The 19,792-nt window shown below is 44.8% G+C and overlaps 1 protein-coding gene across 1 annotated transcript; it reads right to left on the bottom strand.

Moving 5' to 3' along the window:
* Positions 1 to 11,257: 11,257 nt before the first annotated feature.
* LOC146206201 (bolA-like protein 3) lies at positions 11,258 to 19,371 on the bottom strand. Its single transcript, XM_084590829.1, has 4 exons — positions 19,220 to 19,371; positions 18,990 to 19,104; positions 15,891 to 15,979; positions 11,258 to 11,745 (listed from the first exon to the last, which is right to left on the bottom strand). The coding sequence occupies exons 1-4, from the start codon at positions 19,256 to 19,258 to the stop codon at positions 11,677 to 11,679; spliced, it is 312 nt and encodes a 103-aa protein (XP_084446955.1). The 5' UTR covers positions 19,259 to 19,371; the 3' UTR covers positions 11,258 to 11,676.
* Between the last annotated feature and the right edge of the window lie 421 nt (positions 19,372 to 19,792).

The following is a 19,792-nucleotide window of genomic DNA, read 5'->3' as shown; positions in this document are numbered from 1 at the left end:
TCTTTCAGACTTTTGGTTATGTCTACTGACAGCCTTAATTATTGAACCTTGATTGCATTTCATAAAAATAAAAAAAGACATGCGGTTGTTCACAGACACCAAAAACGATCAACCAATCCAAAACACAAAAAGCGAAGCCTCCTACCAAAAGATAATCGCCTTGGTCAAGGGCGAAAGAAATTGCTGAGCTCAGTGTGAGTCCAAATGACTCCAGAGTCAAAATAATGAGTCCGCATGAATGTTGAGTAGAAATGAGTGACTCTCAGTTGAGTGCTAAGTCGAAATGAGTGAGTGAGCCCAGTGAGTCGGAACGAGTGGTCGACTCTGGATGAGTCGCGAGTTGCAGTCAGTCCGATTGAGTTGCAAGTCTGAATGAGTTCGAATTCAAGAGTTCGAGCGTGTGTGAGTCTGAGTTTGAGTGAGCCCGGAGGTTATTGACAAAAATTTTGCAAGTGAACCTGAGTGAGCACTCGGGATTTTGCCGAGGTATGCATGCCTGTGTGTGTATTTCCAACAATATTTGACAGCCATTGTTTGCTCATGGCTTTTCAAAACCAACTGCATATTAAAACACTGGGACAAACATTTTGTATTTCTGTTATATAAGCACGAGCCACATTTTATCACTCGTGCTGATGCTGATCCAAAACTACAGTTACATGAGCGACCACATTCGAATGCTCGGGAGCTAAACTATATGCCTCGAGAGTGCACTTGACTCGATACACCTGTGCGGTCTTACACCGAGGCTTTTGGTTTGCCGTGTGGCTGCGATAATGTGACTGGTCGTAACGGCTCTTGAAAAACCTGCCATTGAATTTCCTGCACAGCCTAGCACTATGGTTACACGAAAAACATTGTGCAGTGAAAAGAGAAGACGGGACAGGACGTCCGCTAATGCTTGTCTTCTCTCGTATGTTCTCTTTTTACTGTGCTAAATAATGATTTACTAAGTGTGCCCAAAGATATCCCTTATTCGAGCACTATCGCGCTTGCGCTTTTGCCATGTGCTTGATTATAGTGATCGACCATACTAAATCGTAGGTACGGTTTTATGTGGCAAGTGCGATATCGTTCATGCCAATCTAGTAAGCACTGTTTAGAAATGTGGCCACAATTTCCGACCACGAGCTCTAGGGGAAAAATGTTCGTGCGGTCTTCGAACAGCAATGTGCAACACAGCTCAAACAGAATATAATATTTGCAAACTATTCGAAACTTATTTTCATAGCAGCACCTCGTGACATCTGTAGAAGAAACTGCGGTAATTACCCTGAGTATGTGCAATCTCTCTCTGCAAACCCTGCAGTCTAAAACTGTGTATAATTGTGCCTGACATGGCCGAGCACATGGTGAGAGGCCTGGCATCAGTTGGCAGCTTTGCCGCTGCGCATCGTTGTGTGCAGACCTGAGATCGGCGTATGAGGCTGGAATAGAGAAAGTGGAGAATCCCTGGGCGCGGAAAGCGACCATGGACAGAGTAACGTTGGCACAGACAGCGTGCGCAGCGAGCAGTGACAACGGAGCAGGAGGACAAGATGCAGGCCGAGCCAACTTTAGGGTTAATGCAATCGCTTGCTCAACACACATATATAACGTAATTAAGTGACACCTTAATTTTTTTTGAGTGCGGAGTTTCCCCAACTGGCATGATCCGAGAACTCTGAAAATCACCTCTTCGACAGCACTATAATGCTAAAAATATACAGCGTGAATTGAGAGTATGTGAGAACTGTACAAGAAGGACCCGGATGTGCAAACCCAACATAAGACGGTTGTGATTACTGATCTCGAGCCGGGCATCCTGAAGAGTGAAGTTGAATGGGCCTTAGCCAGTTGCTAAGAACAAAGCTAGCGGAATTGATGGCATTCCAGCTGAGCTGCTTCAAAACCTCAACCATGACGACGCTGTTGACGTTTTGTATACATTATGTCAGCAAATTTGGACAACCCTGCAGTGGCCACAGGATTGGAGGATGTCAGTTTACATCCCCATTCCAAAGAAAGGCAGTGCGAAAGATTATTCCAACTACCGCACGATCGCGCTTATTTCGCATGCTAGCAAGGTGATGTTGAAAATCCTCCAAGTAGGCTGCAGCAGTATGTGGATTGGGAGCTTCCGGACGTGCAAGCTGAGTTTCGCAAGGGCAGAGGAACTAGAGACCAGATTGCCAACCTTCACTGAATCATGAAAAAAGCAAGAGAGTTCCAGAAACCCATCTACTTCTGCTTTATTGATTATGCAAAAGCGTTTGACTGCGTAGATCACAGCATATTGTGGCAAGCTCTCCAAGAGATGGGAGTTTCAATTCACCTCATCTGTCTCCTCAGGAACCTTTATGAAGGGCAAGAGGCCACAGTCAGAACTGGGCATGGTCTTACTGATTGGTTTCCGATTGAGAAAGAAGTGAGACAAGGCTGCATACTGTCGCCCTGCCCATTTAACCTATATGCTGAGTGCATCATCAGGAAGGCCGGTCTGGATGAGTCTTCAGCTGGAGTGAAGATTGCTGGGAAACGTATCAACAACTTTAGATATGCGGATGATACCACTTTAATGGCAAAAAGTGAAGTGGAACTCAAGAGACTTCTGATGCGCGTACAAGAAGAGAGTGATAAGTTTGGGCTTAAACTGAACATTTAAAAGACAAAGATTATGGCGTCTTGCCCTATCAAGTCCTGGAGCATCAAGGGACAAGAAGTGAAAGCTGTGACAGATTTTCTCTTCTCGGGCTCCAAGATTATCCCAGAAGGAGACTGCAGCCATGAAATTAGGAGACGCCTGCTTCTGGGAAAGAGAGCCATGGCTAGTCTTGACCGCCTAGTAAAGAGCAGAGACATTACACTGCCAACCAAGATCCGTATAACTCGTGCTACGGTCTTTCCAGTTGTGATGTATGGATGCGAGAGTTGGACTGTGAAGTGTGAAGAAGGCTGACCGCCGAAGAATTGACGCATTTGAATTGTGGTGCTGGCGGAGACTCTTGAGAGTTCCTTGGACGGCCAGAAGATCAAAACAGTCAATACTGTCGACCATAAACCCTGACTGCTCATTGGAGGGTCAAATTGTAAAGTTAAAGCTCAGCTACTTTGGTCATCTGATGAGAAGAGAGGAGGCGCTGGAGAAAGATTTGATGTTGGGAAAGGTTGATGGTCACCAGAGAAGGGGTAGGCAGCGAACGCGGTGGTTAGATGGCATCCTCGAGAAGCTGCAGATGAAGTTATGTGATGTTAGGAAGATAGTGAGAGACCGGAAAGCGTGGCGTGACATGGTCCATAGGGTCACGAAGAGTCGGACACGACTGAACAGAACGAGCCTACATTTAATACAGACGAACCTGGATATATCGAACTCGAAGGGGATCGCGAAATAGTTCGATATATCAATAATTCGATATACAAAAATCGGCTTGTGACGGCACTTACGATGCGAAAAAACGATAACGTATTTGTCGCCTAATCAATCCACTCGCATAATGAACCCACCCTCCACTTTTGCACCCGAAAATTTGAAAAATAAACTGCGTTAAGACCAGCTCGCTCACATGCAAGCAATTGAGCGATCTCAGCGACGAGCGGCAGCGATAGAGCGAAAAATTTCAAACTTGCTGGAACTGCGTCCCTCTTGCCGCTCGAGCCACCGCGACATCTCAATACAAGGTTTCTGTGTCGCTGCGGCAGAAATCGCGAGCGTCTTCGCTTGCATGTCGATGGCGCGCGTCACTCCGTTTCGATCGTCGCATCCACAGCTCATTTCTTGGCAGCGTGCCAAGATGCTGCGCAGCGATAACGTCAGGGCGCGTTTATCTTTTTATAGCTCCTCCAGTGGCGGGGAGCGAACTTGGCAGAGTGCCCGTGATGGCTTGATTGCACAAGCCTGGTTCGATTTATCACGCCGCGCTTGGGGCGGGCGTCATGATCGCAGCAGCAGACTGCCTGCTTCCGTTGATTCATACATGCAAAGATAAACCGCTCCCGCAAAAAAAAAAAAAAAAAAAAAAAGCCTGTTGCTTTTAAACGTCCGCAGCCGCCATATCTTACGCTACCTCGCGCGTACAGCACAACGGTAAGAAAGAATGACTCTCTCGAAAAAAAAAAAAAAAAAAGAAAAACAGAGAGCTGTCGCTTCTTAACGTCCGTAGGCGCCATAGCCACGTCAGCCGCCGCGCGCAGAGGGTTCGCAACACACGCTGGAGAAAGCGTCCGAGGTCTGTCTGAAAACGGGCTGAGCTGGCTTGGCGCATGCGTAGCACGTGCTGAAGGAGAGAGATAGCTCGGCAAAAGAATGGGCACACCCACGCACATGGCTTGCAAACGTCATGTGTTGGCGCGCGGGGAACGATAACTGCAGATTCGCGCGCCTTTGGGGAATGGGCGCGGCGCTTTTCAGAACTGTCCCCTCTCATTCCTTCCGCGCGTGGTTTGAAAACGTCACGCGGCAAACGGCCAAGGGTGACGCGATAGTCTTTGGGGAAGGCACACTTTCCAGTGCGTGGTGCGGAGTTCGATATATCGAACGACCGGTGAAATTGAGTTCGATATATGACGCGGCTTTCCTAAACTTTTACATGGGATTTTCAAGGGGATATTCCGCGAGTTCGATATAACCAAAATTCGATATATCCGGGTTCGACTGTATTTTGCAAAAAAAAAAAAAAAAATGAAACTGTTCTCAGATAGGTCGTTCTGCACACTAATTCTGAATTTGAAAAGTGCGTACAATACAGAAATTGCATCAAAATCTGTGAAAGTTGTAATATCACTGAAGTTACCCTTAAAATCACAATTTTACGACAGCAATAAAGTTCACTGAACCAAGGCAATTATGCGACTTTCAAGCAGTGATTCAATAATTTGCATGGAAATTATGCCAGGCTGATTGAAGACAAGAAGGTTTTATATTAAAAATTGTTAATTCTGAATACTGCCATGTCTCTTTAGTCTCGGTTCTGTTCTCTTCTTAAAACCTTACTGCACAGATGTTGCACAAAAACAAAATATCACCTGGTGCATGATTTGCCATTTAGTGCAGCAGTTCTACCACTGCCACGGCCGCTCGATGGAAACGCACTGGGTGCGGCCTGCTGCGTCGCGCCGCCGTCAATGGGCAAGCGCGTCCTTGGGGAGTTTATAGTTGCGCCCGCTATTTCTGCTGAGGGCGCCACTGTTCGGGGACACGTCGCCGCCGGGGTAGCCAGCTCTGAGCGCGCGGTTTGCTTCCTTTCTGGACGCGTTCGCCTCGTGTCTGCGTGGTAAACGCAAACTTTTTTGTGTGCGCGTGCGCAAGCACGTTAACGTTGAGACGGGATGCGTTTGTTGTTTAGGGCGAAAGCCGTTCTATGCTCATGGAGCGAAAATCTGTGCGCAGTAGCTGTGGCTGTAATCTGTGCGTCGCATCTGTGCACTGATGTGTCTGTCGCAAAAGCGGACGTGCAAAGAGGGAGATTAAGAAGGAAAATGATTGATGGTGATAGGTAATCAATATAAGTTATAAATAGACATTGATAGAGGTAATGACTAATGCTAATGACTAATAATGGGAATGACTAAAATGATTTTAATGACCAGTATATCAAACTATGGCATGTAATGACCGCAATTGATTAGAAATGAGTACAAGTGCTTAGCGATGTGTGGTAATGAATATAATAGCTAGGCATGACTCATAATTACTGCTAATTACTACAAAATAACCAATATGTGAAAGGATGACATGTAATGACCACTGCTGATTCTAAATGAGTAACCTGCTTTGTTATGAGTGGTAAGGGCTACAATGACTACGGAGGCAGGCTCATGACTGGGAAACGACCAAAATATTAGACGACGACTTGAAATGACGAACTGTGACAAACGATGAAAGGCAAATGATAGGACAAGGGTAGGCTTTCGCCGTCCTCCGCTTAAGAGACATCTAAGAGACCCTCAAATTTTATCTGCCGAGCTCGCTTCAGACAAAGGCAGTAGCGAGGAGTGGAAATGGACTCGCTTCCTCTGAAATGAAAGCGGCGCTGAGGTTAAAAGTCCAGATGCTGAAGCATAATGCCCTATAATGCCAGTGAATTTGCTACAGGGGACCTATATTATGCAGACATGCAAAAGGAAAGAAAAATAAAGAGCTTGTGCCCGTGCCACAAAGTATGATGGGCTTGCTACAAAGGACAGCAGATTGGACTTGTTGGTGATTAATTATAGGTTAACAGTACAAACAACGTTACGAGAACACAGGAGAAGAGGACGGCACTACTGCGCTGCTGTGTCGTCCTCTTTTCCTGTGTTTCCGTCACGTTGTTTAACCTATTTAGTTACCTGGAAGCTGGACAGTGAACCAAGATTTTTAACGATGTGTTGTGAAGCAGATGAACACGATGAGGCAGCACCAGAAGCTTTTCTCGCAGGTTATGTGGCGAGGACATATCAAAAAACGGTACGAAGCGTTTTTTTATGTAAGCATAAAATTTGTTTTAAATTTTGCCGTGCTAGTCTGAGTGGCCTTGCAGGCAAAGTAGTCTGTGCATACAACATTTGTTTATGCTGTTGAGACTGTTAGAGCCGATGCGATAAACTGAAAAGCCCCGTTCCACAAAAAATCCGGTGGCCGCTCTGTTGGCGGAAAGTCGGAAAAATACCCCTCTGATTAGAGGCACGTTCGTTGGTGATATAGCCAGACACCTTTGGCGCAATGAGAACGCATGGCATGTTCAATGTGGCAGGAGCTGCCAAATCAGAGAGAGTCAATAAGATGTAAGGGTGAAATGGGAATTATTGAAAGTGGGACCCTTAGATCCCAAGTCAGGCACACTATACTCTTATAGGGCACGTTCGTACGGCTTCAGTAAAAAGGGGCTTAATATAGCTATGTGTAGGGTGCTTTTTCATATAATGTGGCGGCTTAAGGCTGCATTCTAATGACATGCGACAGAGGCAGCAATTACGGGATACGGTGAATAAGCAAGTAGCAAAGAGCGGGTACCCTAACGAGGCTCTGAGAGGAGATTTAAGAACCCCAAGTTTTGTTTATCACTACCAGGTTGTTGCTTAATTTATGCGATATATGGTAATGGCTTTGAGGCGACATGTCACTCGTGCAAGAGCTTGTTGCAAGAAATATGAGTCAACTGAACCAGTTACAGGTTGATCAAAACCAAGGACAATGGAGGCTTGATGTACCCCGCAAAGGAAGTAATCAAGCTTTGTCAGCTTGAGAACCTTCATTAACAGGATGATGAAGTCTGAAGAGGTCCGGCGAAGTAGCAAGCTGTGTAAACTTTTGATTTCATCATTGTTTTCTCACTCTACACAGTACCTGCAGCTAATCTATGAAAACAATGATTGTGCCCATGCTGAGGCGCTATGCTAGATATGGTTAAGTTGCGACACCCACTGATAGCGAGCTGGGCTGGAAATGTCAACTCAACAGTGGAGCGACATTTATGGCTATGACATAAACCTCTCTCATGAAAGGTTTTCCATCTGCGATTGGTAATTTTCTTCCTTTTTTGTGTGTTCATTTAATAAGCGCACTTGGCTGCTCGCTGAATCTCGGCTGCAGTTGCGCTCTGAAGTGTAAACATTATGATCGCAGCTAAGAGATTCACAACAGGAACACTCGATGCGCGTTCTCCATTGAAAATTACAAACCAGCAAAAATTGTATGGGTTTGCGAGCAGCCAATAAAAAGGGTAATAAAGACTTTCGGCGCATATACGTAGCACCTTGAGGCAGCCCGGCTCTATGAAGAGCGCTTAGCTCGGCCATGCAAAATGCGAGAAGCCATGACGGATAGCCTTCTGGCGTAAAAATTTTAAGGTCTCCAACTGAGTCGAAGATCCCAGGTTATCATGTAGATTTGACCTAACAAACATCTTCATATTTCCAACGTAACATTTGTCAGAATGAGATAGAAAGGGTGGTTACATGTCGCATTTTCACAGAGGTTGCTCACAGTAGGAATATATTTTTATTGGATAGCGCTGTCAGCTTAGAACAGGTTTACTTAAATTTGTGTATAAAAGCTGTATGCAGGAATGAGTAAATGGTATGAAAATGACCCACGGAATTCGCGACATAGTTAAGTGGGTATGCATTAGGCTACCATGGCAGCTGAACAGCTTCGAATTGTTCACAGCCGAGTGACATTTTCGTGTGACAAACAACTCGATCCGAATGCAACATCACGGTAATGCGAGCTCTCCAATCGAGTGGCCTTGATCCACCGTCACATTAAAGGGCAACTCCGGGGGTTTTTTGACATTCGAATATTCTAATAAAAATTTTACTGTAGATTATCCTCTCCGTCCTGACGCATTCTACGAAATTTGGGCACCGTACGATAATCCGTTCGCGCGCAACTCAACTTTAAAATATGCTGTTTTCATGGCTTAAGTTGAGACTATTTCTGCCGGCAACACTGAGTTTCTGACGTCACAAACAGTATACCGGCATTACTGTCCACTTCCCGCATGATTATGAAATTGTGAGGCTTATATTGAACTACCTCAGACATTTTATGCAATGCTTCATGATTTCCATACTTTATTTTCACCATCCAACGCACGTACGAGTGTTTCTCTAATACTGAGTGTGACGTCACCATTCCGTCACCTGGGACGTCGTTTCTGGCCGTAAAAGCAGTTTCGGTTTCGATTTGCTGTTTTTTCTTTTTAAAAATACTTGTAATTAGAATTTCGAAAAACGTTTTTTTTGTGTTCGAGTCAGGACGTGCCGAGGAATGTAATTCAACCAAAAACACAGAATGATGGAAAAACCACCGGAGTTGACCTTTAAGTTTTTCAGGGTACACTCCAGTATGCATCGTTGCCGAACAAGCGCTAGGTGCTGACATGGTCACACTAGACATGACATTATATACTAATTCGTGTTGCCTAATTGTGTGAAGCAGAGCTCTTATATCCCTAAAATAAAAGGCTTCTACCACGCCGACGCCTCCTGAAAGCGCAGCCAGGCGCAGCTCTCTGCGCGCGGCTGTCCCCGAACGGTGGCGCCGCGGCGGTGGCTACGGGAAGTAGGCGCCTCCCGCCGGTTTCGGGCGACGTAGCAGGCCGCACCTAGTGCGCTTCCATCGAGCGGCCGTGCCACTGCTATGTAAAAAAATCAGGAAACTTTGGCCCTTTAAAAGTGCTCACGCTTGCCAAACAAGAAAGCAAAAACATGCAAACACCGGGAAATGCACAGGAGTCCATCTTAACTTCCTACATACATTCCATGGCACCATGCAGCTTAGTGCAGATAAATAAAGGCCACTCGTGGCATGATGTAATTACATCCTCAGCAGAAAACCAAGCGAAATCAAACAAGCTTCATGTGCTTCCAGTGCTAAAGTTTCAATAGAATATAAAAGCATTATTTTAATATATAATACACCTGGCAAGCCATATCCTTATGCAGGCAACCTTTCCCAAGCTCGATAGCACTGCGCTAAGAATGTGGCTAAATTTCGTCTTCATGCTTGAGGCTGGGCGCTCCACCTTAGCTACTTGTTCGTGTGTCGCATTTGTGATTCATTGGCAAAAATATGCTACGTGCGCAAGGCCTTTAACACAGAGTGAACTTACATGTGTTATACGTGAAACAGGTTCCAGGCACTCTCGGGCGAACGGTGAAAACTTATGACATTTTGTACTTTTTAAACACTGTTCAATGCTCTCCCCGTCTTCTTGCTCTCATCAATACCACTCTTTTCTTTACATTCCTTTTCCAGTTTGATATTGCGCTCTGTTTTATTCAGCAAACCACTTCAAATATGTCTCCGAGGTGTGTCTACGGGGGAGTTGGAGTGTTTAAGACGACATATAAAGCTAACCGCTGTATCACGAAACGCAAGCTGGGGGTGCAAGGAGAGAGACCGGTTCTGAAGGAACGATTGTCATTCTCCCGAATCTGTTAGATATATGTGCATGACTCAAACAGGACGTTCTTACGCAGGCTTGGATCTGTCTGCAGCATAATGGTTCTGCCGAAGTCTCACAAGCTTCTAACTTCTCGACCACGCCTTCCTTCTCTCGTCTCGCCATGGCCCCGCTCCATGGGCACTTCCTAAAGCCCAGACTCCAAACCGATTTCCATGCGCCACGAACGCCAGTGCCATTGCAGACGTCGTTCCTGGTACTGGCTCGGTCACCCTTTCGCGCCGTTTGAGAAAATGACAAAATATGAAGAAAGAGCACAGGAGACTTAAATCCAAGCTGTGAAGAAAAGGAGCAGTGGGAGCTATATAAGCGGCGTTTAGTTGAACCCGACAGGAGTTATTTGAATTGAGCTATCGGGTCAAAAACCGGTTTCGGGGTTCATGTAAACCCCGTCGGGACCGGTCGAAAAGACGACGGGTCGAGTCTAGTACACACCAGTGCAGGGGGTGGTTTAACTGGACTCGACCCCCCTACAGGAAGCATAGAAACGCTGTCGGTTTGAGTCGGGGCACAGTGGGAGAGGAGAACAGTACGGATAATGCTATACATGCGCGGGGAAAAAAACGGAATCCCGTGCAGTCTGCTGCTAGTGCTTCGCCTCGACGCGAGGTTCCGCCATAATCGACGCTTGTCATGCCTGTCCAGAGTCGGTTCTGGGCTCATCTGGTCGGGTTCATGTAAACACAGAAGGGTCGAGCCCCCCCCCCCATATCAGCTCCCCAACTCGACCATCCGATGTCAGGTCCATGTAAACAGGTCAATAGACTTCAAGAGCACAGTCGCGCCATTCCCTCCTATTTTTGTGAATCGGTCGCTAGTTTCCGACGCGTGTAGCACGTACGCTCACGCGTAAAATATCAGGCAGGGACAGAATGGAGCATCAGCGTTTGCGTCAGGTGCCATGTGCACGCGCAGATCGACTTTGGCTACCGCGCGCGCGCGCGGGACGACGTCCTCGGCATGACTGGTCTTCGGGTTGGAGGAAGCGTCCGAAAAGGTGGCAATACAGAAAGGTTCGAAAATTTAAGAAAGCCTCAATGATGAAGTTGTCGACCTTGCAAAGCTTAGAGAAATTCAATTCAGAGAATGGGGTGCCACAGCAATACATCTATTTCTGTTCTCACTCATTTCTACTTTATAGAAGCTTTGTTTTCATTAGGAGTGGTATTTTTGCAATTAGGGGCTGGTATTTCCTCGATGCCGGCTTCATTTTCTTTTCAATATCCCCTAATATGCTTCAAGGACCACTACGAACCCTGTCCTGTGTTTTATTTTAACAGGGAGACAATGTCTTGTCCATGGAATGAACACCTAGAGTACAAGGTGAATGAAGTAATTTCTATAGAGTCTGTGCGTTCTGCACAAACTATACATGTTTATTAGGTGCAAAGCAATGATGTTTACGAGCTATAGCTCTCGGCTACATGCTCATTTTGCATACGAGTACAGGTAGCCACATATATTATTACTTAAAACATGGCATGGCACAGTTAGCTATGCACACTAAACACCTGTGCGCATACCATTTTTCAAACAACAAGCCACAAGCCTACTACTATCAGAATGTGCAGTTGGCGAGGAAAAAGCCTGGCTGTATACAGCATTGTGGTATCCTGGACTCACAGACACCTATTGTCGTGTGGACGATGTCTTTAGAAGGTTCGGTCACACCGGAATATTTGCCGAGTTCTGCCTGAATCAATGCCACACATTTCCCTACTAGTTTTTGATAACCTAAAGGATGCCTCTATTTGTCGCCAGGAAGAGCTGTTGTGATTCTGATTCCGTGCATATCTTGTATCTCCGCTTTCAATGCCTGCGAAAAGCATGACAGCAAATGAGAAATGCTGTTAAAATAATGTGTCAGCACAATTTGATCCACTTCAAATGATACCACTTCACATAACATCTTTGCAACAAGTAACTAAGCAACAGGTTTGTTTCTCAGCTGCATCTGCAACATTCATAAACAATGGGGGCACTGGAATTCCAATATGGGTGCCCAAGAAATGATTCTACAGGTGTGCAAGCCTTATGTTGTGCTTGGTTGCGCTTCCTAACACTTGCATTAACATATTCATCTGGGTTGGCTGCTTTAAGTAAAGGAGCTCTCATGAAGGCTATGTTGTGCATGGTATTGTTTGTCAGGGCAGAAGTACTCTAAGTGTAGGCATCGCAGGTGCAATAGAAGTGCTACTGATGGCATATAGCAGGAGGTGCAACACGTACCAAAGTGGCTCTATCCACTTACCGAAAGGGTGGCAGTGACATGGCTAACACATGCACAAAGACCAAACACGAATGCCAAGAAAATTTTTAGTTCTTAGCCAATTCACTCGTAGTTGCAGATGCCAGCATTTTAACCCATTAGCACCCAGCATACTTCACAAAGTACTCTTGTTTTTTGAGCGATACAAATTTCCGCACCAATATTCTAATCTTGTGAGTTTGCACTTTGGACACCAGGTGTTGCAGCAAGACTCCCCTAATCTGCTACATCAACTCGGAACACATTCTTTCATTCTATGAGTCGTCATAATCTTGGAAAACGTGCGCTAGTGGAATGCTCGCGGTGAGTACTGCTTTCTTTCTTTTTATCTGCCGTTTCGCACTGTATATTAAAAAAAAAAAAAAAAAAAAGCAATACTGATTCAGCTTTATAAGGAACAAAAGCATCGCTGCCAAGCGTGGGAAACAGCTATAATGATTTGTTTTGCTTTGAGGAGTAGATAAATAGTGGTGTTACTTTGCCTAGTACAATGGGCCTTCGCGAGAGATTACATGTGTTTCTGGTTGTAAGTTGCCTCGAAATGGAACCACATATTTTCTTTGGAAGACCGTTTTGTCAGTTGTCTGAGGCTCTAGAGGCGGCGGCCGATGTCGTTGTGGATGTGGAAGAGCGTGTGGATGTCGTTATTGTCCCCACTGACCCTAGCATGGACACTGATGAGGAGGGAGACGACAGTATGACAGATACAGTCGTAAACGACGTCTCGGGTGAGTACAGAGATACTTACTGGCATTGTACCTATCTTGATTTAAATTTTAGATGAACACAAGTCTTTATATTGTTTTGTAGGCACATTGGAGCTACATTGGGACGGGTGTAAGGACTCTCCCGACAATGCAAGGCCGCGCACCAAAAAAGCAAAAGTCCAGCGTACACTTTGGCAGAAGAGCCAGCCAGAGTACCACTGGGCTACTTCAACTAATGGTGCTGAGGAGAGGAGGTTGAAGCTAAAATCATTGTTTTTTGGAAAATCTCCAATTGAAGTTTTTAGCACAATACTTGATGAAGAAATTCTCACTAACATTCTGATACAAACCAGAAGATATGCGAAGCAAAACAATGAACACGGTTTTGTGATCAACATAGATGACGTAAAGAAATTCATTGGAATTCTCTTGCTTTGTGGCTATCACAAGCTCCCTAGTCAGCGTATGTATTGGTCTCTCGACGAGGACGCTGGGGTTTCCTGTGTTGCAAACTGCATGAGACAATAGCGATTTATGGACATAAAGAGCTTTTTCCACCTTGCAGACAATGATTTGATTCAGGGCACAAGTGACAGAATGTTCAAGGTGAGATCGCTGATGGAGCTCCTGAACAACAAGTTCAGACAGCACGGCATTTTTCATCAAATCCTGTTGGTAGACGACGAATCAATCAAAATATTTTGGACATCACTCCTGCAAGCAGTTTATAAGATGGAAGCTGATACGCTTCGGTTACAAAAACTACATGTTGTGTAGTGCCGATGGGTACTGTTATGCTTTCGATACATACTGTGGCAAGTCTGCAACACCTGACATCATCCTTTCTCTTCTCGAAGTCGTACCAACACCCAGCGACCATGCTGTATTTTTTGACAATTTTTTTACAAGTCACAGCCTTTTCGTATCTTTATGCAAACTAGGATTTCGAGCAACTGGGACTATTCGAGAGAATCGTCTGAACGGATGCCCTCTGAGGTCGAAAAAGGAGATGCAGCAAAAGGAACGGGGAGAATACTGCTTTTGTTTTGATCCCGAAAATGAGGTTGTTTTTGTAAAGTGGAAAGACAACAGTATAGTGACCATGGCGACAAACTATGACACCATCGAACCCCTAAGCTCTGTATACCGATGGTCCTTGTCCGAGAAAAAAAGAGTAAAGGTGCCGCAACCGAACCTCTTCAGCAACTACAACAGTGGCATGGGAGGTGTGGATCTGCACCATTAAACTGTGAACAACTACAGAATTGGGATCCGAGGGCAAAAGCGGTGGTGGCTCTTATTTACACAGATGATAAACATGGCTACGGTGTACCTAACCAACTCATCAAGAGGTTTCCAGCCTCAGTTGTGGCTGCTGTTGTTCTCAATCCGCATGGACATTTTCACAAGAAACTCGAAAAACAGTTGCACTGCACAGTCTGTCACAAAAGGTCGAAATGGTGTCGCGAAAAGTGCAATGTTACGCTTTGCATAAAGCATGGCTGATTCAATACGTTTCGCGCACCGTGCTAACTTCGCATTGCTATGGGAAGCGCCCAGTGTACTTTCTAAAGTAAAGTGTCATAATTTCTGAACCAATAAAGGTAAAGCTTTAGTTCATAAGATATGCAAAAAGTAGTAGAAATCGTATCACTAGGCTTTGCATGGGCCTTAATGGGTTAAGGTGTCACAATATACGTTTACATGTGACACAAACATGACTAGCTTGCAGCTAGTGTGGCCCCATTTTGCACCCAAAATTGAGTACCTATACTACTGCATCTAACTGCCTAGTCTGAGCACAAAAACAAAGCAAGAATACAAAGTAGCAACATTATGCAGTGTGCTCTTCTAACCGGATGTTTTTTTTTAGCACCACCGATATGCAGCATTACTGACTCGACATTAACTGTGAAGCCCTGATGCAAATATATTTTTAGCACCGATCACTTGCCAATCAAGGTGGCTTCAAAGAGAAGCAAAGCTACTATCTCTTCACTGTAGCAAATGCTATTAGGCGCCGGAACTGGCTGCGGCTGTAGCTCCACATCTCTGTGAAGTTCCGTACACGCTCAGAAATTAGTGTGTACCCGACGTCTACTGACTGCAAGCATTGCATATGTTGAATTGTGCATGACAAATGCCTCTAACTTCCTCAGCAAGCGGTTGCTACTCAAAAATGTTACCCTCAATGGTGCTTCACTATTTATCAGTCTTATATTTCTCATGGCTGAAATACAATTTGCAAACCATTGTAGTCGTGTCCACATGCTTTCAAATGTAAACATTGATTACGCTGGATATATAAAGCAATGTAGAGAAATGAAAAGAGATATTTGTGTTTCTTCATTGCCCTTGTCTTGTTATGCTGCTTCATTTCTTTTTTCATAGTAAAAGGCTTGCCCAGGCTGAGATATTTAATTAATTTCACTATCTCCTTCTTCTTGAGCTTAGAAACTATCTCCTTCTTCTTGAGCTTAGAAACTAGAGGGGAAACATGCCTCACTTTTTACCACGCAGTTTGAGCACTGCGGTAGATAAAGTGCTACTGAATTTGTTTTCTGCTTATACTGTGCGACAATCAAACAGGGGCTATGTTCGCCTGCTGTCATGGCTGTGTGCAAAATACAACTCAATATGCAAAACAAAACACAATTATACACTAAAAGTGCTGCTCTACTAAACTAAAACTAGAGCAGGTGGGTGAGAGATGCCGTCCCAAGCTGGATGTCATTCACTAGTATGATCTCCAGAGATGGTTGTGAGAACATTGCAAATAGTAAAGCCTTACAGCAGCTCTAAAAACTAAAAGGTCTCAAAATGTGACCACAAAAATACTCGTAACCTTACAAAGGTTTAGAGCTTAACGAGCCCCACGAGTGCTCCGTTACATGGCTGAGAAACCCTATAGCTTGGTTTCTTTTTGGCAAAGAAAGTACACAAAGAAAACAGAAAACATCACAATGGGCAATGCAAGATGCTTACCTCGTTAACCAACCTATGTTGCTGCACCCTTGACAAATTCTTAAATATGGAAGACTGGACATATACTTCATACATGGCACCACATCCACCTGAAAGGTAAAAGATCGGAAAAAAAATAAAAATTTGTATTCGCAATGTTCATGACCTAATATGCAGCATGATGACTGCTTGGAATAGGCAATGCTGAATATGCGCCATCACATAATATTGGGAGTTCATATGCGACAAGCTTGATATTTCACTGCAATCCACTAACCCAATCAGATATAATGAGCTAGATTGGAGCACAGCTGACCAAAATTCAATGAATGCAGAGATTTGCTAATCAAGTCCAGGTCACATATTTCACTGCAATTTACTAACCCAATTAGAGGGCCACATTGGACAACAGCTGGCCGGAAGAGGTGCCGATCAAGTGCACGTCACACAATTTGCCACAGCTTGAAAGCTTTCATGACACTAGATCAGGTACACGTGGACATCAGAATTGCACATTGCTGTTTAGCTAAGTATATAAGCTTGCCAAGTTTGGCTGAGACGCACATGGACTGAAGGGGATCATGAATGCTATGAGATCGTGAGATTGATCGCGTGTATACCAATCTTGCAGAACACAAAGCGTGTCTAAGGGGAGCAGAGGGAGTACGCTAAAAAAATGTACTTCATGCCCACCCTCAGCACATTTTCAGAACTTGGAAACTTGGAACCCCAAAAAATGCTTATCTCTTGGTGGTCTAAGCATCTTGCTATAAGGTAAATAAGCACGCTCCGTGTTTCCTGGTGCAACCTGCACAGTGCATTTCTGTATGCAGCCTGTGCCTCGAGGCGCAGAAAAATTCAGCTTTTGCGCTGCACCTTGTATGCGATTGTTTGTTCACTTCAATAAACATTGCTAAACCAGTGGATAAACCACAATACAAAGCTGGAAAATTAAAATGCGCTCATTATGGTCCACTGTGTACCATAGGGCCCGACTGCAACAATGTCATGTAGCAGCTAAATGAGGAGGTTACCCACATAATTCACCACCAGCACATGCAGCCGTCGCCATACAGAATCGCATTATGTGATCCTCTCCATTCTTACATTACAGCCACCATGTCACACATTGTCTTAGAAATGGCTGGGCCCTATAATTAGTTTGAAAGAAGTGCCAAACTTAAATGCTCCATCCAGCTTTTGCAAATTGGGCTATATGCTTTTGCAGAGTTTTTCCAGCGGTGCAAGCAGTTGCTTTATTTTTTTGTTGTGAAAGCAACACTACTCTAGTCACTGAGCCATTTCGCGGAGCTCTGGAAAGTCCGAGCTGCACATTCGCGAGGAGCGGGTGACATCACACGGCTCACAGCTGGCGCGCCGGGACCGCCGCCACCACCGCGCGCTCTACATCGCCTCGCCAACAGTCTCCCTCTCTGGTGCGTATATGCATGAATCGCCTGGTGACGTCATGACCTGTTGTGACAGTACATCGCGCGCCCCTTGTCGAACACAACCAGCATTTCATTGAAGGCATCAAAGTTCACCGCCATACTATAATTCGTTTACAGGAAAGGAAAGGCACAGTATCTATCACTCGCGAAATCCCGCTACCATATTATTATTATTATTATCATCCCTATGGTAGACAAGGGGAATTATGAAGAGTGTTTCACAATCCGGGGCGTGGCCCAGTTGGTAAAGCGCTGGGCTGGGGATCCAAGGAATGGAGGCTCGATTCCCGGTGGACCAAGATGAAATGTGAATAAAACGGTTCTATAATCACCATGTCTAGCCTCTTCAAAGAAACCATAAGCTTCAACTATAACAAAACAACTAGGCCTAGCCCTAACAAAACAGCAAGCGTAGCCATGCAGATGTTGTTTTCGCAGTCCTCCAGGTTAAACCAGATCTAAAACACAGCCAATTTTTACTAGTTGTGGTTGAGAATAAATCCCTGGCAGTGAAATGTATACTGTAGACTTTTGCTGGCAGCGACATGCAAACAAATTTGTTCAAATGTACCACCCATTCTTTCTTCTGCTGCATACTCCTCGGCCAGGAGTGAAGGAATTTCTGGTTGTAGACAGCTCAGTATGCCCACTGAGGCACAAACACGTCTCTGTCTTTGCAATGCAAAAAAGATGTGCATACACTGATGGCCGAGCAAGAAACCTGCTCAGATTGCCGTTTAGGCAATCAAGGCAAAAATCTTCGTTGGCGTTCACTTCACGCTGCTTGGGCACGTTGTACAGTACATTGCTCGGCTACGTATCCCCGAAGAAGCTTGATATTGCTTCTGGATGTAGTACAGACATCTTGCAATGCAATTATACATCCCAGAGGGTCGCTAATTATAAACATTTGGTTCTCCCTTATGCATGCACATTGTTTATAACTAATTAATATTTTTCTTCCAATGTCATATGCTGTGTTTTTTCAGTTTTTACCTTCGTGGTGTTTGATCATTTGCATGTAAACCCCCTCCCTCCCCTCCCCCTCCTCTTTCAATGCAATACCCTCAGCCATAAGGGCCTTTTAAATAAATAAAATGTGACGGCGTCACGAGCAACATACCCATGGCGGGTCGGTGAGCACGGAGTGACATCGTTTGCTTGTTGCATCTGAAATTGACTTTGTTGGCAGTTTTCGTCAATTATATATATAAATTACGGCCTCTGTTACACGACTGTCTACAAAGAGATGCATCAGCAGCTATACGTCACTGTATATCTGTTTTCCTTTTATTGTACAGGTCTGTTCGCACTGTATTATGAATGCGCTTTTGTTATACATCAGCTATACTAAATAAAAAAAAAATGGGAGGGGGGTGGGGAACAGTTTCAAGCTCATTCGTATAAAACGAGCAGCAAGCGCAGGATTCAAGAGCCTCCGGCGGCAGCTGATGGCCGTTGTTATCACATGGTAGAGGTCTGTCTTAAACCCAGAAGCAATATCATGGTCCTGCACACGCTTATTCGAACACTATATTATGGAACGCCAAAGAGGACCGCTCAGACGCGGTACTATCTTATAGTAAGTTTCGCTCGTCAGGAGTCGCTACGGTCTACGAACATTCGCGAGAAACTGAACATCGAAGTTCAGAAACAGCGCGGACATTACCTGATATATCTTTCACCTGGATGTCCGCCGCCTCAGGGAATTTCTTCTGCAGAATACTGGACAAACTTCTTTCACCGCTTGTTCTGAGCGCCTCATTTGAAAGGTACCTAAGAACCTGCATGAGACGGAACAGTTCTGATACATTGCTCGCCGGGATGGTTTGAAAGGTCTTGAAAGGATTCCTAACACCGAAAGTCAATTTATGCAAGTCTTGTACAAACGCAACCAACCTGTAGGCGCCGCACGAAGCCTGTAAGGAATCGGGACATTGAAAATATAGTAAATGTGAGACTTCTTGGAAGAGCTTCGAACACGTGCGGCGCATAGTTTGGACTGTAGAAGTACAGTGTTAGTGGACCAATTAGACAACGAGTGCGTGCTGAACCAGCTGAACGGTAGTAACAGTAACAGCATCAACGATTGTTTTTCTTCCGCTTGTAAATAAAAGTTAAAGTATTAATTAAAGCCAAAATGTCAATATTATTTGTAGATTTTTTGAATTTTTATTCAATAATTTAAACATTCTCTACTTGCGACTTTTCAAAACCAACGACATTTGAAAACGCTGGGACGAACACGCCGTCATATTTTTGTTATTTATTGTATAACGTGCACCAAGCGTTCCCTTAAAGTGAGTTGATAAACGTTGGTTATAGTGAACTATAACGTTGGTGAGTTCCGAGTTCGAAACCAATTGCCCATTGATGTCGGCCGGATCAATGTGGCGCTCCACTGCCGAACTGCCGACGGAGCGGATTTACGAGGCAGCGGCCGAGGCAGTTTCGGAATCGGGGAAGCGTATC

The sequence above is a fragment of the Amblyomma maculatum genome, chromosome 1 (assembly GCF_055883805.1).
Source record: "Amblyomma maculatum isolate TAMU_Amacu chromosome 1, ASM5588380v1, whole genome shotgun sequence".
NCBI classification, from domain to species: Eukaryota; Metazoa; Arthropoda; class Arachnida; order Ixodida; family Ixodidae; genus Amblyomma; species Amblyomma maculatum.
This window is presented reverse-complemented; position numbering and strand designations above follow the sequence as displayed.